The 23,055-nt window shown below is 41.7% G+C and overlaps 1 protein-coding gene across 1 annotated transcript in view; it reads left to right on the plus strand.

Annotated features, from left to right (window-relative positions):
* The window catches only part of LGR4 (leucine rich repeat containing G protein-coupled receptor 4), a 59,020-nt gene that overhangs the window by 30,002 nt on the left and 5,963 nt on the right, over window positions 1–23,055 (plus strand). Inside the window, exons 3-16 of the mRNA XM_042837253.1 lie at window positions 3,378–3,449; window positions 4,716–4,787; window positions 13,755–13,970; window positions 14,615–14,686; window positions 15,787–15,855; window positions 16,454–16,525; window positions 16,612–16,683; window positions 17,333–17,401; window positions 17,661–17,732; window positions 18,322–18,387; window positions 19,579–19,650; window positions 20,540–20,611; window positions 20,897–21,022; window positions 22,373–22,494. Of these exons, the coding sequence (XP_042693187.1) occupies window positions 3,378–3,449; window positions 4,716–4,787; window positions 13,755–13,970; window positions 14,615–14,686; window positions 15,787–15,855; window positions 16,454–16,525; window positions 16,612–16,683; window positions 17,333–17,401; window positions 17,661–17,732; window positions 18,322–18,387; window positions 19,579–19,650; window positions 20,540–20,611; window positions 20,897–21,022; window positions 22,373–22,494 (1,244 nt within the window). The remainder of the gene's footprint in view (window positions 1–3,377; window positions 3,450–4,715; window positions 4,788–13,754; window positions 13,971–14,614; window positions 14,687–15,786; window positions 15,856–16,453; window positions 16,526–16,611; window positions 16,684–17,332; window positions 17,402–17,660; window positions 17,733–18,321; window positions 18,388–19,578; window positions 19,651–20,539; window positions 20,612–20,896; window positions 21,023–22,372; window positions 22,495–23,055) is intronic.

A 23,055-nucleotide genomic window follows, 5' to 3' on the forward strand; every position in this document is an offset into this window, starting at 1 on the left:
AGCGATGGTTTTAATTGTTACAGCCAAAAATGCATCTGTGGGACATCCTTCCTGATCTTGGAGTGACACGGGCAATGAACTTGGCCCTGTTAACATGCAGCAGGGTTGCCGGACTTATTGAAGAAGATTTCACACATTTCTTATTTCCACAAAGATTTCACAATTGTTAATTTCTCAGAAGAAAGAGAATAGTCTTTGCTGCTTTCGGAAGAATTTCAGTGTAAGAAGCTGTGCTTGCTTTGTATTCTGAGAGTGAGATACTGTGGAAGATTATTCCCCAGCCAGATTGTGTCCTGACTTCTGTAATAACAAGGTGTCCTCTACATCTGAAGATCATTTACTGTGCCCTTAAAATAATGATTAGAGGGTACTGGTCTCCTACCAGAGATGACAGGATAGCAGAAGTATTTTGTCCTCCTCTGATATCCTGCTACTCTGAAATAGATTTTGTCCATCTGAATTTGTCCAAATTTGCAGAAATTTGATCCTATAGAAATACTTTTTTTTTTTTCCTTCCCCAGTAAGAATAGAAGAGTGCAGTTCTCAACATTACACAGCTCCAAAGAGATTGCCAACTTAGAATAAAGCTACCTAGTGTGCTTCATTAAACTGTGATTCAGTTGTAATGCTGCAACACAGAACCTCTGAGGTAGCTTGGATGCACTAACGCAGCCCTGGACAGAGGGCTGTCTTTGTAGATTAATCTGTTGTATAGTCCTACACCTTTTGGAGCTAGAGTTCTAAGTGAAAATTGATGTCACTTGGCCAGCGAGCTGTAGATTGACATTCAGCCTTGGTCTCTTAAACTGTTTCTTCTCCAAAGGAAGGGAAGGATGGGTTCTCAGCTCAAAGGTAGGGCTGCCTCCAGGCGTCACTTCGTAGCAGTTTGGAGTTCTTGCTGTGGCGTGGAAGCTTCCAGGCTGGGCCCACGCAGCATAGTGAGGCCCCACCGCGCTCACTGACCGCATCCCTCAGTGCTGCGTCTCCGCAGCTCTTGAACACCTTGTTATTTGCTCTTTTCTCTCTTGAAAATGCAGCTGGCTATGTGAAAAGCAGCCCAGCCCTGCTGCGCACGGCTGCAGCAGGCACAGGTACATTGCACAAACCAACCCATTGTCCCTGCCTGCTGGAAAGCTGCACCTCAAGCTGCTACGGAGCAGCCGCGCTCCCCAAGGCCAGGACACGAATGATAAATGTGTATTTGGCAAACTGATTAGCAAAGCGTTTGCACACTTAGCTAGTTGTATCCTGTTTTCTGGAAGGCTGCCAGCTTTAGGAGAAACGGAAATGTAATGGATTGCAGTTTTTGTTTCTTTTTTTTTTTCTTTTTTTTTTTCTGTTGGTTGGTTGCAAAAGGCTGAATAAACAGGAGTTGCCTTGAGGAAGGCTAAGTCTTGCTGTTTGAAGTCATGCAAGCCTTGCTCAGGCTCCGCTGTGTTTAGTTTCCAGTGCTCTGTAAATTGTGTTAGTGGAACTCGGCGAGCGATGCTCCGTAGGGCTGGGGGAGGTTATCCAACTGGCTTTAGTTTAGCTTTTTAAAACAAATCATAATCCTGGGTCTCTTTGGGGAGAGGAAGAAATTACAGCGTATGCTTGATAAGTCGCACGCCAACTCCTTTCGCTGGGAAGCTCAGCTGAGCTGGAGCTGCTGGGCACAAGTTGGTCAGCACTGCCGCTTTTGGAAGTGGGTGCTAGGCAGTGGGAATTGATCGCTGTTTAAGGGCCAGAGTAGTTTGGTGCTGAAGCCTCAGGTTATTCTTGATTTAAGGATTTCTTTTTCAAGCCTTTGAATACCGTGTTCTGCAGATCACTGAGAAAACACTGGTGTAGAGAACCAGTTCTTCTGTTTCTTTCTGTTTGAGTGATGGGAACCGTTTTCTAAAACCAAACTTTTCTGTGGACAGGGAGCAATCCTCTTTCTAGAAATAAAATCTTCCACTTTTGACAAATGGATTTGATAAATAGAGCTATCATGTTCTCCATTAGGCAGCATTTTATGAAGTCATTAATTCTGCTACGGGCAGATCTGCGTTGGAATCAAATGCTTCGGGCGGTCCCTGATAAAAATGTGTTCACGTTGCTTTGTGCTGGCAAGCGTGGCACTTCAGATGTTACTAGTTTGTTCTTTTCCTCTTAGAAATACTGTTTTCCCCTTAGTATAGCTGGCTCACTTCAGCTCCCTGTAACAACAGTGGTGTGTTTTGGTATCCTGTAAAGCACAAATAGGGTTTTTAAATTATCAACGCTGCATCATACGTAGTATTTCCACCAGATGATTTCATTTTACGACCTCTCCCAGTGCTGATTTTGCTTAGCTTGGATGTGAAACCAAGTCTGAAAGCAAATACTTTGGCCGAAATGATGGCATCGTTTGGCAGCTGTGGATTAGCAGGTGTTCTGCATTATTGTCTTCTACCCCTAAAAAAGAAAAAAACCTCGTGTCACAGCGCTGAGAGCTCAGCAAAGGTTGGACCACACAGTGTCTGCTGCTCAGGATATGGGTGAAATGTTGAAGAGCAAGGAGTGGGGGCTGGGTGGAGCTGTTGGAAAGCAGCCATTGGGGCTGATGTTTCTGCTTTCCTGCTTTGTCTTTTGTAGTGCCTCCTGGATTTATTGCTTCCAATATCACAGTTGTTTTCACAGTTTAGTTTGTGCTGATGTCCAGCAGTCCGAGTTTGAAAGCAGCCACGTTTTGAGACAGCACAAGTATGGCTGAGGATTCTGTTTCCTTCCTCTCTCTTTCCCTCCCCTCAAAACAGGCTTCTTTCCTGAAAAATAAGTCCAAATAACTGGCAAAAAAAGTGATCAAGGTGATGTCTTGATAATGTTGGCAGGCTTCCTGTCAGTTGTCAACACCATAAACATTCTGCCTCCATGTGAGTATTGTCTTTGTGCTTGAGACTTTATTACAAACTTTTCCTTGCCCCTCCTTAGCATCTAGCTGGTCTTCTTTCACTGCATAGTTTCTGAAGAAACTGCTGCATAGATTAAAAACACATGGATATCAGAGCATGCGTTTCACCAAAGCAGAGCCAAAAGCCTGAGGGTCACGTTGTTGGTGGGAAGTACGCTTTTCAGACCCAGCGCAATAAGAAGATTCTTCATCTTTCTGTAGTGCGTTGTGGTTTTCGTGTTGTTTTTTTTTTTCCTAGCATGTTTGCAGAAGTTTATCCCTGAGGTTTGAGTGAATTTTGGTTGTAAAAGATATGTAATGACTGAACTACCTGATACAAACTTGGAAGATCAAGCATAGGGCATACTTGGATTCGGAGTGCCTACTTGCTTGCAGGAATTGTTGCATTGCTGATTTTTCATGTTAGAAGATTGTAGAAGTGCTGTATTTAATGATTGAAATTATTATTACGATTTTTTTCCAGGCGACTGGCTGGCAATGACCTTTCTTTTATCCATCCGAAGGCCTTGTCTGGATTGAAAGAACTCAAAGTTCTGTAAGTAATTGGGTTTTAGAGCTTCGTATGCCTTCTTACTGCACGGCCAGCCCATTTACTGATAGGTTGGATGGAGATTTCTTTTCTTTGCTAAAACAATATTGTTACCCCCCAAAAAACATACAGTGCTCCTGCTTTAACAGCCTGAACTGTAATTACTGCATCTAATGGGAGCACTTACTTTTCTTTCTGAAGTGTAGCATGTAGCAGTAGAATCTTAAGAAGGAAGAAAGCTCATGAAGGGTTTGTAAAGCTTTCTTATTCTCAGCCCCACGTTCTATTCTGTCAGATACTCAGATTTCTGCTACTTAGAGTCTAATGATACTGGTTGACCTTTGCATTGTCCACTGAGGGTGATAGAAATCATTTTGATAGTTTGATGTTGCTTTAGGTGAAAAAGACTTATTATTAGGAAGGAAAGTTCTTATTAAAAATAAACAAAAGTTTGACTTGGATGCCCCATTTCTCATATCGTGGTTTTCCTTCTAAGCTTAAAACATTTGCTTCAGTTTCTTTTCCATTGCTAAGGATAAAAGGTTTTCTGCTGTAGCATTTAAGCCATTGGTAGTATTCCCAATTGCTGGCAGGGTAATAGATAGTTAATTAAATAGATATTTAAATAACCCGATGAAGAGGGACTCTGAGATTGTAAAGAAAAAGCATGAACAAACAGCATCAATGAGGATACTACTGATCTGCCACGATGTTTGGGAACAAAATGCCTAGTGTTAAGGCCTTTGAAAGTCTTTCCATTGGGATACTCGGCTCTGGAGGAGCCTGAAATTCTAGCAGTTCTTGAAAAATTAGTTATTAATTAGCAGTTAACTTCCATGTCCAACAGCAGTTACCCTAACATGCATCCAAACCTAATCATACCTAACGTGTGAGATGGCAGTTATTTGCATTCACTTCATATAAAGTACTCATAATGCAGTAGTGTGTTGTCTCACGAGAGGGCTTTTAAAAATACAGCGTAACATAATTCTGCTTGGCTCTAGTTTCATTCTGCACCTTCTTGCTGTTGAGCTCAGAGGTGCTTGGTTGTGAGTGTACTTTTGTAAATTAGATTCTTAATGCTTTGTGTATTGATGCAGCTTTAAGAAAAAAAAAGAGGTTTGTGTGTTTTGTAGCACATGTAGGATGATGTAATAGAAAAATGAATGCGATGATGCCACATTCTCTTGCACGGGCTAGAAATGGACTGTGGGGTATTCTATATAAATATTATTGTCAAGTACTGCACTGACACACTGGGCATTTTTGCAGAACCCTGCAGAACAACCAGCTGAAGACTGTCCCTAACGAAGCCATCAGAGGATTGAGTGGTTTACAGTCCTTGTAAGTTTTCTCGCTTTGCTTTTATTCTCCAAATTCTACTTTCAGACACTATGTACAAGTTTGCTTTGTTGTTTAAAGTTCTGAAGTGTGATAGTTTGAGCAATAGTGGACCCAGAGTTTCTGATCCTGTGGTTTCAACTGGGGCAAAGCTTTTCTAGCAAAGCTGACAAGGAATTGTATTTGCTGTCTTTGGGGGTGACTTAAACTCTTTCAAAACCCAAACCCAGGTACACGGTTGCTGTATATATGTAGAGGTGGTAAAGTATTTATCTTTCTTACACATGTCCTTAGGTGTTTAAGCCATTTTAAAGCATTGTGAAAAATGAGTCGTTCCCAAGTCTTTTGTATCTGGAGGAGGAAGAAGGGTTTCTGGGAAGGAGTGCTGCTTGAGACATGCGTAGTATTGTGTTTACTGGAAGGTGTTGAAATCACTTGGACAGTTAGAAGCACTCAGCCATTATTGCTAGATGCTCATAAAGTATTTCAGATGTGCTGAAACTATCTCCTGGCTTATTGTATTTCAGGGAGCATCTTAATCAGACCTTAGTAGTTAGTTACAGCTCTCTAGGTGGTAGATGCTTGTCCTCGTGATGGAGGAGCAGAGGGATTTCAAACTTGTTCCTCCTTTCTGCTAACACACACAGAGAGGGCAGGTTATCTGTTCCCTCTGTGCCAAAGCTCAAGTTTTTGATGAAGATCCTGTCTCTTTGCATTGCGGAGGATTACGGAATAACTTGCAAAGGTGCTTTCTGGAGACAGCAGTAGTTTGATGCAGTCAGATTTGGGGATTCAGGTGTAGGAACGTGGGCTTCCACTTGCAGTAATTCTGCAGATTTCTTTGATGTTCATCTTATTTTACTGTGTGTTCATCTGAGGGCTGCAGTCTGCTTGGGCAGAGGTCATGCATTGTAATAAAGCCCCTCCAGACTACATGGCATGAATAACCCTGTAGTCATTTTTCTAATAAGCAAGAGCTAGAGCACTCCTTCCTTTCTTCCAGCATTTCTGTGATGCCGAAGAAGAAACAACATTAGTAAATATGCAAGTTTCCTAGAAGTAATTCATTTCATTTTCTGAGTATGCTTTTGTCTCTACTTAACTGCAATAATGTTTGTTCTCTGTTTAAAACTTCAAATCTTAAATGGCCTGTTGCACATTTGTTAATTTTATTGGCAAATGAGAAATGGTAAAATTAAGGGGAAGACAGCAAGTGTAAAGGTTGAGCCAGCATCTCGTTCTTTCTCTTTCTTTGATAGAGAGAGAAGTTGCATTAATAAGTAGCAAGGTACTTGATTATTCTTTTTCTGAGCAAAACCAGATTGAATTTTCAGAAGTACTGTGAGAAATACAGTGGGCAAACCCAGCCTGGAGGTCATCAAATATCAGTGTCAGAAGATCAGAGATTTTTCTTCTCTTGTGGATCCTGCCCTGGGTTGGCTCCCAAGGCCAGAGTGTGTCCCTAAGAGGATAGCTATCTGCACTACTGGATCACCACTGTCTGTTAGAATTGGTAGCCATTTGAGGATAATTTGTCTTCTAGAGTGTCATGAGAAATGTAAAGCATATTTACTACACTATCGATAGACTTTGCTTGAATGCATTCCCATCATTTTCGGAAGCTTCAGGAAAACTTTCAGTTTCTTACATCTCTTGTAAAAATTACAGTGTAGCTCTTCAGATCCCCCTGCTAATGCAGAGGGCGGCATCTGGCAAGGGAATGTTGGTCTGTCCTCTGAATTGGAGTAATCGTGGAAAAATAAATGCCAGCATGCTGCTTTATTGGTTTAAGGGGAAAAAAAAAGACAAAGAAAAACACAGTCTTTTTGAAAGAATGTGTCAGAATGGATTTAAGAATCCTGAGCTGCTCTGACTTCATAAAACAAATAACTCACTGCAGAATATATGCTGCTTCTATCTTGTTAATACATAATCCCAATCCAAAACTTGCAAGTTCCAACATTGTTGAACTGACTCTCTTTTGGCAGTTGCCCAGTTTGCTCTGAAGTAGGCTTCAGGGGGATTTTTTCTTGGTGAAGACACAAATTACTCGTTTGTAAAGCTTTATAGCATATTGATGATGGCTTGGTTTGCAGCTCCTGTAGCACTGCCTCGTTTCTGTCTTGATGCACACAAGTCCTAGCTGCGTAGGAAGGCAGCTGCCTCCTTGTATGTGTGAGTGAGCCCAGTAAACATACCTGGGTCGGAAAGAAGAAGATGGTTACAGGAGCTTCGTGATTTCTGGTGTTTGTGTTACAGCTGGAGAGTGGCCAGCGTGGTTCAGAATACTAAATGACAGCTCTTTATTTTCTGCTTATGTTGGATATCTTCCCAGCTCTGGCCTCCTGAGGAGAGCTAGAATGGAGTTATTCTTTATGAAAGCGAAATTTACCGAAAGGAGGAGTTCTGGTGAGCGGAAATGCTCTTTTTATCATCAGTATCATATACCAAATCGGGCAGGATTTGCAATGAAGTGGCATGCTACGTTCTTTAAATCTGGAGATGGTGTTGCTGAGGCGTACTGTCAGTCCCAGGCTATATGGAGAGCCAGAAGTGGCAAGGCGGCGCGCGTTCCTGAGGTGATGTGTGCAAGTCCTGGAAGGAGCAGGAGGTGATGGCAGAGAGACCCTTGTTTCAGTGCTGTGGCATAAGGAGCTATTCCATTCTGATAGCTCTTTTTTGTAACGTTGCTTACTCTGGGGTTTAAATCAAGAGGTCTGCACAACAGCTCATTAAGCTACACCACTTCTGTGATTGCTCTCAGTCACTGGGTGACCCAATGGATTTTCAGGTCACAGCACAGAACATTCTGAATGTGATGGATACTGAAACTACCGCGTTAAAAACAAAACAGAAGTTTCAGATCGTTTAATGGAATCATAGAATCCTTAGAGTTGGACTGCACAGCCCTCAGAGGTCTCTTCCAACTCCCCTGCAGTGACCAGGGACACCACAGCTAGATCAGATTCCCCGGGGCCTGATCCAACCTTGCCTTGAAAGTCTCCAGGGATGGGGGGAAGTCTCCAGGGATGGAGGAATGCTTCTCCTTGGAAGGGTTCTTACTCATATGCCTGTGTATATAACAAACAGCAATTAAAACACAGATCCCTTCTGGAAATATTGCACTAGTATGGTAATTAAAACACACAGCTTCATGTGGTAGTTCACATGGATGACAGCAGTTTTAGTAACGTGGAACACGAGTGCAGTGATGGGTGTCAGAATGGACAACCTGTGAGCGGACCATACCAACACTTGTCACATAGCAAAAATGCATGGTTCTGTCAGTGTATTCCTTAAAAACAAAATCACAGAATCACCAAGGTTGGAAAAGACATTCAAGGTCATCCAGTCCAACCATCCACTGGTCACCAATAGCACTCACTGAACCACATCCCTCAACACAAAATCCAACTGTTCCTTGAACACCTCCAGGGTTGGTGACTCCACCGCCTCCCTGGGCAGCCCATTCCAGTGCTTGACCTAAAATAAAGTGGTGTGCCTTCTCTTGATAATTTGATATTTCTGGATTACCAAATTTTGAAGGACGGAGGGGCATCTGTAAGGTTAATCTTTGCTGAAAGACTGTAGATGGTACTGATTAACAACAATAAGTAGGAGTCAAAAAGCACTGTTCTGTCTCAGGTGTAGTATTCTCCTTCATGTCTTTTTTCAGTTGATCCAACTTTTAGTGGGCCTTCTCTGGAGACTTTCCAGGTTTCTGATTTGCTGTTATTTAGGTGATAGAAGGAACCTACAAGCAAGATGGTTTTAAGCTGAAGAATGCAACTATCAGCACCAGAACAGGCAAGGGAGAAGCTTGCATGCTCTTTACATTGGTTTTGCAGGAAGAAAACAAAATATTGCTGAATATGAATGCTTTTATTTTCCTTTACACAGCATTGTGAGTGAAGATCAACTGAATCTTCTGTGCTATTTGCAGCAAACTGTGTTCTCTCTGATTAGTCCCACCTTAAACATTCCAGTGGGAGAAATGTAGGTGCTGGCAATCAGCACCAGTGATGGCAATAGCTTTGGCATGGATCATTTGTTTCTGAGAGCTGCTGTAAATTTGTCTGGGAATGAAGCAAATCCTTGCACTGCTGTTTGTAATAGGTAAGGTGCAGAGAGCAGCTGCTTTATGAAGTGAGCAAATGAGCCGAGTGTGGTAAAGTGCCCCTGTTAACATGGTAGGTGTATTGCCTTCATTGTAGCTCAATTTCCTATAGATCAGGCTTATCAGTACTCAACTTCAAAACCTAAAAATCTACTTCAGGGTTATTTGAGTGATCTCTTTGCAGTGTTTGAAGGAGCACTTTAAAGAGCAAAGTTCTTTAATAATTGCCATTGAGCAGAAGTGGTGCTGCACGAGAGTCAGGAGTGATTTCCTTTTTATTAACATCAATGTTAGGCTCTTGCTAGTAGCACAAGGCAGTTATGATTTGAGTGGCTGAAATGTGTGGTGCAAATGGGTGCTGGCGTGGCCAACAGCATCTGCTTGGGAATGGTTGTGGTCCACACATGCTGCCATGTCCCTGTCAGGCCTGGTCTGAATCATAGAATCACACAACAGTTTGGTTGGAAGGGATCTTTAAGATCATGGTGCTCCAGCCCCCTGCTGTAGGCAGGACACCTCCCTCTAGCCCAGGTTGCTCACAGCCCCATCCAGCCTGGCCTTTCCTGCCCACATAAACACACACGTGTGTTGGTTAGGCTTCAGAGCTTGCATTCATTCCAGTTAAGGTAAGCTGTTAGTTTTACAGCTGCCTTAAAGCAAGGCAAATAGTTTGTAGATCTTTAATTTGTTCTGTTCTTTATCTGCTTAAACAATGCACCGCACTTTTGTGGGAGAGCTCCTGCATGTGTCAGCTTCTGCTGTGTTCCTGCTTTCTCTTCTTGCGTAGTTTGAGTTTGTGTGAGGAGAGGACCCAGCAGGTAATAAAAGTAAAGATGACAGCTCAGCAAGTGAGCTCTGAGTTTATAGACTAAAATGGAAAGGTATTCTCACAAGCCATTGCCTAGAGGGAAGCTGGAATTGGAGTCGCTTCTGAAAGATTAAGGAATTCAAGTATATGCTGCAAGCTCTAATTTAAAGAACGTGGTCTTATCTTTAACACTTTAATGGAAGAGGACAGACTTTGCTAAAGTTCAGTCCAAACAGCAAAAAATACTTATTATACGTAAACTATTAGTGCTAGTGAAGCCTTCCTTGTGCCGCCGGAGAGAAATGTGGCGGTGCTTAGCTGAGTGGTGCTGTTCTGCAGGAGTTGCCTACTGTTCCAGTTGTACTTTTCCCTTGTTCCCTGCAGTGCACCGTTCTGCACCTTTCATGTTAAATGGAAGCACTGCGGCTGTGATTTGCACAGTGAACGCAATGTAGATAAAGCTTTACCTGGAAGAAAGAATCAATAATAATTATGGCGTGTCCTGTTTGCACTGAAAGGCGTGGAGGAATGCAAAAAAGAAAATGAATGAGACAAAAATGGCTGAATAAGTTAAAGATAAGTCTTGAGGTCTGATAACTGGTAACTGGTATCAAGCAGCAATAAATTATTGTTGTGTGTAATCCTGGTAGTACCCAGCATGGTTCTTCTGATGTTACTGTGTCTATAAATCACAGGGTTTCACTTCAAATCTGTACTCTAGCATTCTGCAAACCTCTGTTGTGATGTCTGCTGGCCTTGGGAAGGTGGGGGCCAGCACAGCCATATACAGAGCCAGGTCTCAGGCTCAATGAGGACTCAGCGATGCAAGCAATTGCAGCGTGCTTAGCTTTGGCTTTAGGATTTGGCATCCCTAATTGCTTTCACCTCTGTTCAGACATTGTGCTTGTTTAGCTGCCAAGAAGTCATGGAGAGCAAGAAGAGTGCCCTTTTCAGGTTTCTTTTTCTGTATGTTGGTTTATTTCTGTCTGCTCTTCTTTTTTTCTCCCCTAAAATCTGCATGAATAAGTGGAGTTTAGGAAAGAGCACAACGAAAGTGCAACCATAGGCATAGGCAAGTAGTCACAAGGACTGAGAATGTTGCCTGCCTCTCAAGGTACGTTGCTTCTCTTGGAATGAAAAAGAGTTGAAGAGAAGACTCAGATATGTTTATTCCACTGGAAGATCGTTCTTTTGATCTTCATGGAGGTGTGTGAATTCAGGAGGGAGAAGAAAGACAGGTAATTTCTAGTTGTTGTTGTTGTTTTTTACTGAAGCAGAGCCCCGAGCCTTTTCTCCTCTACCCCTTTCCTCCTCTTTTTTTTTTTATTATTATCACCAGACATTAAATTTCTCTGAAATATTGCAGCCTTGATGCAGGCTGAAAGCATTCAAGCACAGTAGTGTACACACCTGTCAGACCATGGGGCAACTGATAAAGGGAAGCCAGTGTATGAGCCATAGGAATTAGCTCTTTGAAGTGTAGCTTGAGAGTTGATGGCACCTCACTCATCTTAGGAAACAGCCTTTTGTCTGCAATTTTGTAAATTCCTGTTTATGTTGGCATATTTGCTGCTTGATTTCATGCATTTCTTGACTTTTTATTTTATGGAAATTCTGGTGTTGACATGTTTTCCCTAATTGTTGGAAATATTCAAGCCATATACATTGCAAAGCAAGACCCTCTTTCACAGCCTTGGGGATGCTAGATTTCTTGAGACCCTGTGATTGTGCTTTTCTTATTCCTCTGAGTTTGCCATATGTGTTAAATTTTGGGAGGAGAATAATTAAACTAATGCTGACCACTGTGGTAAACCCAGCATTTTAGCACTGTAATTGTTCAGGGTTGATTTCAGTTTAGTCAGATGTTTCCTTGCAGGTATGTGCAGGGCTGAAATGAGATGTCTCAGCGGGCTGCAGGTGGAGCAGTGTAAAGCGGTGCCTCCCTTCTGCTGACCCCCCCAGCTCCCAGTACAGCCCACTGGGACAGACTGGCTCCCATCCTCTGCTCCTGGGTGTGATGCAGGAGGTGGAGTCCAGAGGCCTGCTTGCTGACATGGGGACAAACATGGAGCAGTCACCTGCTCTGTGCTGCGAGCCCTGGCAGATGGCTGCAGGCAGAAGCTGCTTAAACTGATCCAGCTAGATTTTCAAGAGCATGTCTGATCATGGCTTGAGGAGTTCGCTGAGCGCTTAATATAACTCAACCTGTGCTGTGCTGATCTGTATCACAGTGAGCATCGATGCTAATGGAGTGGATGTGAGTCTGTCTCCCCAGACAGCAGTTGTACACAGTCACTCAAACCAGTTATGCAAGTTGTTTTCTTCCGTGCTGGCTGTGAATCCTCCATCTTTCAGTGTGGTGCTGACCAAGAGGATGCAGCATCTAGGGCAGAGGACAGGCAAATGTAGTGTGTTGCTGTCAGCCCTACAGACTCCGATCTGTTACCACTTTTTCTTTCTTGTCACTTTGTGGGCTGCCCCTCACCTTTCATGCCTTCCCTTGATGAAGAACAGCTCTTTGGTAATGCTGGGTTTTTTTGGTGTTTTTTTGCTATCCCTCACAGCTACCCATTTGTCTGCATATATCCTGAAGCCTTCACTGTGGTTGTTTTTCTGTTTTCATTCCTGGCACATCTGACTACACAGCACAGTGTTGGCAAACCTGAACCTCCTGATAGCTGTGATTTCCAGTGGTTCTATCCGAGTCCTGGTGCTGCTGATGTAGAAAGATGAAAAAACAAATAGATTCATAGAATCATAAAGGTTGGACGAGACCTCTTAAGACCATCACGTCCAGCCTTGAACCCACCCTCACCGTGCCTACTGACTGTTTCCCACATCTCCACATTTCTTGGATGCCTATAGGGACGGTGACTCTACCCTGGGCAGCCAGTGCCTTACTAACCCTGTAAGAGAAAACATTTTTCCTTAATCCAATCTGAACCTTCCTCGGCTCAAGTTGAACCATTACCTCTTGTCCTTCAGAGTGCATCACATGAGGACAAGTACATGTGATTCTGTGTAGGAGTTTCAGTGTTCACTACCGAAGCCAGGCATTGGGCAGTATTGCATCTATCCGTTCCCTTGGATGGGGGCTCTCAGCAGGATACCACAAGTAAAACCTCCTATCCCTGGGGCTTCATCGCTGGCCTTAGCTGAGGACATGCATTTCACCACCTCGGTTTCCAGGTGTGGAGTTACTTTTTTTGGATGCTTTGAATTGGGAAGAAGCTGTGAAATCCAATGGCGTAGGTGAGCTGGTTTTGTACTGCAATTGTTTTGTGTGGTTTGCTGTTCTTTTAGAAAGGCTGCCCGGTCATTGCTACTGCTAATAGTTGAGATCAGAGTGAATTTAGGGGAAAATGCAACGGCAAATCCAATAATATGCAACACGAAACAGTGCTGGAGTTCTGTTTTCCATTTCTTGCGCAGCATGATAAGGGAGATCAGCTGCCAGAGTGGAAGAAATGTCTCAGTTTTAGCTGACAGTACACAGTGTTTTATGTGGAAACGCCGTTTCTAACTGTGGCTTTGTTTAAACACTGCTTTTAATAATCCTGTTTTCTAAGGTAGTTGCTTGAGGTGTACAGAAGTACCCAGAGCGATGCATAGCAGCGTGCGATGCTATTGACAGCATAGCTCCAGGGGTAATCAGTTCAAAGCAGTCACTGCCTCTCTAGTTTCGGATACAATGTCGACTTGCCATTTTAAAGGCTTGTTCTGGTGAGGTACTTAGGGGAGCAGGAGGGTTGGTGGGGAGGAGGTTTCTCCGGTTTCCAGTTCACTTGGTTAAGCCAACTGTGAGCATAAAAATTGGTTAAAATGTTTTAATAGAAGCGTTGGAGAAGAAGTTGTTATGAAGCTTTGTGTTTCGAAAGAGTATTCACGTGTCACTTCAGTAAACACTCCAACTTCTTGGCATTAAATAATTTCACTATAATGTGTTCAAGGTAACAGAAACGTTTGCAATAAGACTTTAAAATACTTTTTAACTTACCTGTCCTTCTGGCACTTTACTGTGCCAATTCTCTCCGTTTTCATCTAGGCGTTTGGATGCTAACCACATCACAGCTGTTCCCAAAGACAGCTTTGAGGGGCTGGTGCAGTTGCGTCACCTTTGGTTGGATGACAACAGTTTGACAGAAGTTCCCATCCATCCGCTGAGCAACCTCCCCTCCCTGCAGGCGTTGACGCTGGCCCTCAACAAAATAACGCACATTCCTGACTACGCGTTCACAAACCTCTCAAGTCTTGTTGTTCTGTGAGTATTTGTAGCTGTGCTGGATGGCTCGCTTAGATTTCCCCCAGTTAGATGGCCCCAAAGATGGTGTTTGCTTTGTTTTAGCTCAGTGACCTGGTAACAGCCTCTGCTACCAATGCAGGACGTTGCTGTTCCCAAATATACTAGTCAGTGTGCTCAAGATTTTCTCCTAAACAGAAACTCCAGAGTGCAACAAATGTGTAGTGAGATTGCTGTATGCTTTCATCTCATTTTAGTAATGGATGTTTCAAACGTGTGGCTGTCAGAAAATGGTTCCAAATATAAAGGAATATAAAATACAAAGAAAATATTACCTGCCACAGATCCTGTTTCTATCTAGTCTTAAATATTTCCAGAGATGAATATTAAAATTCTTTTTATCTATACATTTAAATCATATTTTATCATGCTTCTGGATAGCGAGTAAAGGTCTAAAGAGGTTGTCTTGACTGCAGGCAGTCCATTCTGTTCCCATACAAGAGTGACTTATTTCTTGAAGTGAAAGGCATTCTTCTGCATAATCCATCCCATGTGATGTTTTTTCTAAGCCATTAAACTATTTCGATTTCACAGAATTGTCTGCTATTGATGAGTTCATATGAAGTCATTCACTTGTTTTCATTTTTTGCTTTGTTCTTTGTTAGACATCTTCATAACAATAAAATAAAAACAATAGGAAAACACTGTTTTGATGGTTTGGACAACCTTGAAACCTTGTAAGTATGCTTCTTAAAGCAATTCTTTGGTGATTCAGTGTGATTTATCTCGTTGCAGCCTACTCAAGGGTACTTCACTGTTGCAGTGAAGATTTTGCAAATAAGGCATGTGTGCAGCACAACACACAACTCCCACACTTGTGTTCATCTCAGGTTTCAGAAGTGAAGGCTAATATCAGTGCAGTGCTCCACCAAAAGTAATTAGCTTTGTTGAGAAGCAGGTAAATATTAGCCCGGGTGAAATGTCACGCTGGATGGCGTGGCTCTTAATGTTCCTAGCACTGATCCAGCTGGTGTGTCTTTGCACAGCACTCCACGGACTCAGGCGTATGTATCAGAAGTGTTTGAGTGGCCCTGTATGTGATAAGGGACAAATATTTGTTTCTCAGATTTGCTGTGGGATTAAACTTATTTAAAATAGGCTGTCAAATCCATTGTGTGACAGCAGGAAGTTCCTCAGTGGGCTGTTTTTTCTGCTGCTCCTTTCTTACTGCTACGTGGGCACTGCTGGAAACTGTCTTGCAAATGTCCTGGCAGCTCCTAAATGAGTGACTGATACGCACTGTTCCAGTGTGATGGCATTTACCTGTGCTTCTCTTCAATACTTAGAATTGATTTTGTTGCAGGAGATCTGCTGTAGACTACTGGCTTACTTACTGTTTCTTTTAGGAAACCTGGAATCAAAGGTTTTGGAGTAAATGTGTAAAGAGCAATCGCATGTGTCAACGTTCCGTTGTTGTTACTTTGAGATCTTAGTACATTGGTTGGCACGTTAATCTGAAGGAAAATCTGTGGAAAATACTGAGCTTTGCTGTGAACAAATGTCATTTGACTTAGCATGAATAATCCTGGACAATCTTAAGTAACTTATGAAGTTAATTAGCTGATTCTAAGGCGTGTAATAGATGAGAAGACCGAAACTAAGTTAAAAATCAAGTTATTCTGCCGTGTAGTTGGAGATGTTTTGAAAACTTTTCACTTTCATTGAGTTGTCTTAAATAAAAATGATTTTAACAGTTCATAACCATGATTAAATATCTTTTTTTTTTTTTTTTTTTTTTTTTTTTTTTTTTTAAACTTTCCTGCTTTGTTTCCTCTAGGGACTTAAATTACAATAACATGGTGGAATTCCCCGAAGCCATAAAAGCACTCCCAAATCTAAAAGAGTTGTGAGTATTGCCCGTTACTCCTTTTTACCTGTTTTTCTCTCTCCTTTTCATAAATAAAAAAAGAAGTTTCCAGGTTTAAGAATACTCATCTGATTATGCAGCAGCCTCAATCAGATCGAGTTATGCTAAGTGATGCTGTAATTAAAGGAAAATGTAATCTGCAACTACAGAGGGAGCCTGCTGAAAATGATTTTGGAGTTATATAACCAAGGAATTTATTCGGGAGTACCATTAGCATAGATCTTAATCTGGAGCTGGTTTTGGCCTCCAGTAGCAGAATTATGTATGCACTGATTGTGCATATCTTCCTTGTCCCCTCCTCTAACAGAGAAGCAAACGAGAGAAAGCATAAGATGATGTTTTGGACAGAATAATTTCTTCCTAGTGAATCTCTTTCAGTTCAGCAGATGTGCCATAGACAAAAATCATGCCTTCAGACTTGCTGCTACGGTTTTACGTAGTCGTATTTAACTACTACCCTAATTTTGGCAGAGCTGGGAATTGCATAGGTGTAGTGTGTCTACAGAGAAGATGACTGTTGGTTGAATCTACTGGCAATATCTTTCTAAATGTAGGTTTTCTTTCCTGTTATCTTTAGGGCATTTCACAGTAACTATATTTCCATAATTCCTGATGGTGCATTTGCAGGAAACCCCCTCCTAAGAACGATGTAAGTAATTTTCATGCATCTATTTGTAGTCTGTAGCAGACAACGACTGCAAGAGCAGTGATTGAAACATGCTTTTCATTTCCCAGACATTTGTATGATAATCCTTTGTCTTTTGTGGGGAACTCAGCGTTTCAGAATCTGTCAGATCTGCATTCCCTGTAAGTATCATCTCAACTGAATAGTCCAATACGTGAATATAAAATGCTATAGCTAGAAAAACAGATTAGCAGAATTTCCTGGCTGCCTCTAGCTCTTTCTGTACAACTTTTTTAGCAGTTAGCTGTAACAAACGTTGTTGTTGTTGCTGTTGTTAGGAACGTGCAGAAGCTCTGGTAAATATGTTTTACAACTCCTCTTTTTTTCATCTTCGTTACCTTGCATAAGACATAACCTCAGGCCAAATGCTCAGGTTCTTACTTAAATAAACTCCAATATGGTTTTGAACAGAGGTGTACATTGTGAGGATGTTTTGCAGGTCAGTGCATGCATGCTCTCAAATGATGTCAGGTATGGGGGTGACAAGCAACAAAATGGAGTGCGATGTCAGTCTTTGAAACTGCAAACTACCTGAGAGTTTACGCCCTTTTTGTAGGTGTTATTTGCTTCCTAATCTGATGAGTTCCAGTTTTTTCTGAGTAGATCATTAGTAAAAGAAGCACTTAGAAGAGTAGCTCAATGTATAAAATTCAAACAGTGACAGGGATGTTAGAATGCTACTAAGTGAAAATATCTACCCGATAGCAGGACTGCGTGTCGTAATTCATTTGCGTGATAGCTGACAGCTAATTTTTGTGGGAACTTTTTTAGGGTCATTCGGGGTGCCAGCATGGTGCAGTGGTTTCCTAATCTGACAGGAACCGTTAATCTGGAGAGTTTGTAAGTATCTTCTGAGGAAGCAATTTCCTTTTTTTAAATTAGTTTTGGTTTTGCCTGATTTGAAATGATTGAAATGTGATTTAGGGGATCTAGAGAGCAACTTGGGTATATGTTCTCTACTTGTCAATAAATGTCTTAATGCCTTAATCCAGCACCTGACAGCTACAAACACATCCCAGCTCTGCTCCTGGGTAGGCTTCTTATGTTATCAATCAATACAGATATTTATATATGGTGATGTTTATGTTTTTTTTAATAGAACTCTAACGGGGACCAAGATAAACAGTATTCCTGTTAATTTATGCCAAGAGCAAAAGATGCTGCGAACTTTGTAAGTGTACTCATTTTGCTCCTGTTTTCATTTGGATGAAAATTTTTGATGTAGAGAACGTAGAGCTAATTTAAAGTATTGTTCAGGTATTGTTATAAAGGCAAGACTAAAAAATTAGTAAGGATACATTTAGAATGAGTGCAAAAGAACAAACTAGATAACGAAACCATTTGGGAGTAGGCGAAGCCATGTTTACAAAGGATACCCAAGAAGATTTAGAATAAAACCCATTCCTGAAAAAGAGAGAAGAAGAGTGTCTTTTGTTTTGTAGAAGATGAGTTGAGTTAGAGGATGATGATGTGGGACTTACCTTTCGCAAAGTGTTTAAATGTTGTTTGCAAGTTTCTGGTCTTTTTTTTACTGCTGAGTTTCGTGGACAATTCTGGGAGGAAGCAGCACCAAATTTGCACTGGATTTCTCACTGCATACTCTCTGTCCACTTGAATCTAAAAGTGATCTTACATTACAGCTCTCAGAATTCAGGGAGCTTGCACAGTACGGCTTTTTGCTACGCATACATGCAGTGGTGAGATGTTTGAGGTAGAGCTGAGTTAAACTAAGCATCCTCCTTCCATTTCCTGTTTTGAAGGGACTTGTCTTATAACAATATAAAGGACCTCCCAAGTTTTACGGGCTGCCACTCCTTGGAAGAAATGTGAGTAGAAATACACAGTGGTTATCTTTATTACCTCTTTAGTACCCCGAGTCCCGATCTCCAGAAATGTTTTCGCTTTGTTTTTGATCATGAGTACACTTCCAAGTTTAAGGCCATGTGGCTGAGTCAATTGAAGGCTGCTGGGCAGAAAATTCCAGCAGCTCAGGTTTTATTGTTCCTATAGCACAAAAAAGAGTGAAGGACGCATGAATCTTGAGTTCTGTAGAAGTATTGCTGTATGCACAAATGTGATGAGCACTGAGGTGTTTTCCTTCCTGCCTTGTATTTCTTCCGTACTTCAGTTACCTTCAACCAACAGCCTGTGCTCAGGTAAATTACGTTTTCCTGTAGTTACTGTGAGGTGCGTTCTCCGTCTCAAAACCTGTGTTTGTTCTTCCTTATTTCATTGGTATAAAGCTTCTGAAGTTTTATTTCAAGACCCTATGCATTTTTTTCAGCTACCAGTGTTGTTGCTTCTCCTTAAACCTCCCTTGCTCTCTACTTTCTTAACACTTAATGAGATTGGGGATAATAGGCTTTTCACAGGTCTTTGCTACTCTACTCCGACAACTTTGGGCTCACTGTACCTGTTTTTTGCTGAAAAACATCTGGCAAAGCATCTTCAGAGCTCATGGTGTGTGAGGAAAGCCTGTTACTCTCCAACAAAGGCACCATTGGTGTAATCCTTGTTAGAACATGTTGCTGTATACACAAGGGAGACCAATGGAGTTTGTCGGAAAGCGACATCGAGGGCAAATGTGCTGGAAATGTAATTTGCCCGTTAGTTCTTGAAGCACTTCTCAGCATTTTCCTTTCATGAATCTCTGTATTGAGAATTGAAAGTGCACCCAGGATTAAAGTGTCCTAAAGATTCCTTGAAGGGTTAAGTAGATTTGTGTTAAATCTCAGTGACTCTTGATAGTTTGTCGAGTACTACGTTTTGCTTGGAAATAATTCTGTTCACACTCAGCAATCTCCTTTAAATTATAAGATCTGTGAATTGAGATTGAGTAACGGTGCCACAAGGGAGCATCATATTTATACTATTGTAGCTAATGTGAAATGTAGTTTGTGTAAGGGGAAACTGGAACACACTTTGCCCCTGGGAAGGCTACCTTTTATTAGCAGCCATCAAGCTATCCCTCGGTTTGAAGTTAGGCTGTTTGCCAATAAAGTTTTGTTTCTTCACAGTTCCTTACAGCATAATCAGATCCATGAAGTCACAGATGATACCTTTCAAGGACTGTCCTCCCTTCGTGTGCTGTAAGTGTACATGGACACATACTGAATAAAACAAAATAATCTTGACTCCGGTGTAAACTGACATTGGGTTTGGTGTTGTGAATCTTATGTCAGAAGGCCAACTATGCTGCATCCTGAGGTGAAGCAAACAAGATGCAAGAGATTCTATATTAGCAGCTGCTGATTTTACGTTCCATTTTGCTTTTGTAGACATTCACATGTATGTGTATCTAAAGAGAAGTTTTTTGGTTGTCTGCTGTTTTGCATTATATGCTGTTTATCGAAGCGTCTATCTGTTTTCCTTGGGAGGAGCAGACCAGTAGTCAAAATTATCCCCTGCCTTCACGTGTCTAGCTGTAGAAACAGTGAAGTTAGCAGGGAAAGAAATTTCAGAAGTTGACAGGGGTTTTGAAAGGAATATCTTAACATAAATCATAGCGATCCAGCAGGAGCTGCATCTGGATTTTGAAAACCAAGAAAGAAGATGCCCTTCTCTTTATTCTGTTCCCCCTACCCCTTCTCTCCTGCCCTGCTGCAGGTGTGGCTGTCACCAAAGTGATCTTCCTGGCACCTTCAGCCTGGGAATAGGTGATGCCAAAGCCTGCCTCTGCCTTGGTGGTGCTGGCTGAGCTGCCGAGGCCGAGGAAGAAAGGGGAAAAGGGAGTTCTAGTGGGATACAGTTGCTGCCTTGGGAATGGGGTGAAGCTGGTTACGGCTGCCTGTCCTAGAGGTTCCCTACTGCACCTGTCTGACCAGGGGGAGGAGGGAAGTGGGAGGGCTGTTTGGCCTTTCTATCAGAGGTATAATGGATGTGTCATTATGTATAACGGATGTACTTTTCCTCTGAACAGTGGTTGTTGCAAAGGCTAGATGAAACTGCTAAAATAATCATAGTTGGCTTTCATTGCAGCGACCTCAGTAGAAATCGAATTCATAAGATCCACAAGGAAGCTTTCACCACCATTGGAGCTATTGTTAATCTGTAAGTAGGCAATTCTGTACAGTAACTTCCTCTCTCTGTTGTTAAATTGCAGAGATAGTAAATGCTTTTAGCTTAAAACTGGCACTTGTCCATCATACGTTTCATCTCCTGGATCATGAAGGCTCTTGCTAGCTGAATGTATGCAGGGTGTACTCGTACAGAACGAGGCATGCTCTGAAGTGCCTGCAGCACTGAGAGTCGTTTTCCAGACCACAGCTTTGCTGTGAGACCTTAGAGGCTTCAAACTTACATCGTTGTAACGCTGTCTTAATATTCACATTTCAGAGACCTAAGTTTCAATGAACTCACCTCAGTTCCAACAGAAGGATTGAGTGGATTGAACCAACTTAAACTTGCAGGAAATCCTGAGCTGAAAGAAGCTTTGGCGGCAAAGAACTTTGCAAAGCTTCGGTACGTGGGTTAATAGCGCTGCAGTACCTCACTTACTTCCTCACTTACTTAGTAGCAAGCAATTTGACAATAAATGAAGCCAACTTAGATAATATGACAAATGATCAGGCCCTTCAGCAAGTCCTGTAGTGCCTCAGTGTTGGCATCCCGACTGTTCTGATAGAAATGCCACTTGCAGGCTATTTTCCTGGAACCTGTTGTATTTTTCCTCCGCCACTTTTCAGGCAGATACAATCATCTGACTTTATAGCAGTGTTTTGGATAGATTCCATTTGTTACTGAGCTGAGCACATCTGTCTTTCAGCGTGTGGAAAATGGGAACGGGCTTGCAGGTGCCTGATTCCATAATCACCACACGTATCTGCAGCATGTGCTGTTTATTATTGGAGGTGAATGATGAGAGTAATCGTTCAAAGGGAAACCTGTTACTGATTTCAATAGGTGGTGGATCAGGAGGTGCTGAACTGATTTCCTTTTTGAAAGATCTTTGTACATTGGTATTTCAGTCTTCATGAAGCAGTTAAAAATTGTTTCCTATCCAGAAAAAAAAAAAAGGAGATGAAGATATATTAATTTGCGTAAGAGTAGCAGAGGATTCAGTGTCACTCTTAGAATTAGGCCTCAGCAGTGCCATGGAAACAACAGATCAGCTTTTCGCTTGTGCTCTGTGTTTGAGAACTAATTCACTGTGGGAGCCTTCAGACCGTTTTTCCTCCTAAATATTTACAAGAACATAGTTGCTGAACGATGGTGCAGACAGTTGATACTGTAGCCCTGAGTCACAAAACTTGTTGCTTTTGGTCTGCTATTATCTGATTGTTTACATGGACTTTTAAAATCTCTGAATGCAGGTGTACCACATTTCTACCGGGATTAATAGCCTGTACCATTTCTGGCAGGCATGCAGAAAGACAATAGCAAAAACAATTTTATGTTTTCTTTTTAAAGAAAAGAATGCATTTATAACATCTTGATCGTTTAGGAATTAACTTTCTTACGAAACAGTTCTGTATAAATTAACTTGATTAATTTGCAGTTTTAATTTGTACAGTAACACCACAAGCATTGATCAGAAAGGAGGAAAAAGGTGTTTGAAGGGAGCAAAACATCATAGAATTGTCTTAGTACTTCTTGTTGCAGGCAAGGCTTGGATGCATCACCAGTCCTTTATCTTGTGAAAAAAAATTCATCAAAAGTGCTTACAGCTGATCCAATTTGAATTTTTTTTTTCTTAATGACCACGACAAAAATCTTAGTTGTAACAGTAAGTGTGCCCCTTAATACTTATAATAGTGATAAAACTCAAAGTGGCATCAGCTTACAGTCTTCATTGTTTTGCCTGTATTTCAGGTCTCTATCTGTACCATATGCTTATCAGTGCTGTGCGTTTTGGGGCTGTGATTCTTACTTAAACTCAAATGCTGAAGATTCTGGTCCACAAGATCAAGATGCCACAGGGGATCGTGAAAAGGGTAAGTGCACTTCTCCTAATGAGGAACATGCAGGACCAAGTAACAGTGCATGTTGTCTTTGAATAAGCAAACATGGAAAACTGGCTCTGAAAGCACTGAGCAACTGCTTGCAGATAGATGGGTGCCACGTTCTTTCTAAAACTGTGAAGTGGATTTATCTGATAGCGTGAGATGTGCCTATTTGTTTGTTTTCTTCTGGTTAAAACTGTATTAAACTGCCAAGATTGTTTCTGTCATTTTGTGCCAGAGCAGGAATGTTCTCATGATTTCAGTATTTCAGCCCTCGTGTTCAGAAAGCTTGTCCTTGCACTGTCTAGTTCAAGGCCAGTAGATCTTTTCCCTTGTGATGAAAGATGTTTCTTTGTTACAAAGCACTGTGAGCAGCTACAACAGGCAGTAGTAACTTAAACTGCTGCAGCAGTTTCTGCACTGTGTGTTCGTCCTTATGGGGCAAACCAGAAGTGCTCCACTTGTTACAGGCTTGAAAGCTGGCAAAGTGTTTGGTCTTTGATCTTTCAAAGCTGTGTTTCTGTCCTAGGCAGCTTCATTACATTTTGGTTT

This window comes from Centrocercus urophasianus, unplaced genomic scaffold (genome assembly GCF_019232065.1).
Source record: "Centrocercus urophasianus isolate 14NV4802_14NV808 unplaced genomic scaffold, USGS_Curo_1.0 seq_7, whole genome shotgun sequence".
Lineage (NCBI taxonomy): Eukaryota > Metazoa > Chordata > Aves > Galliformes > Phasianidae > Centrocercus > Centrocercus urophasianus.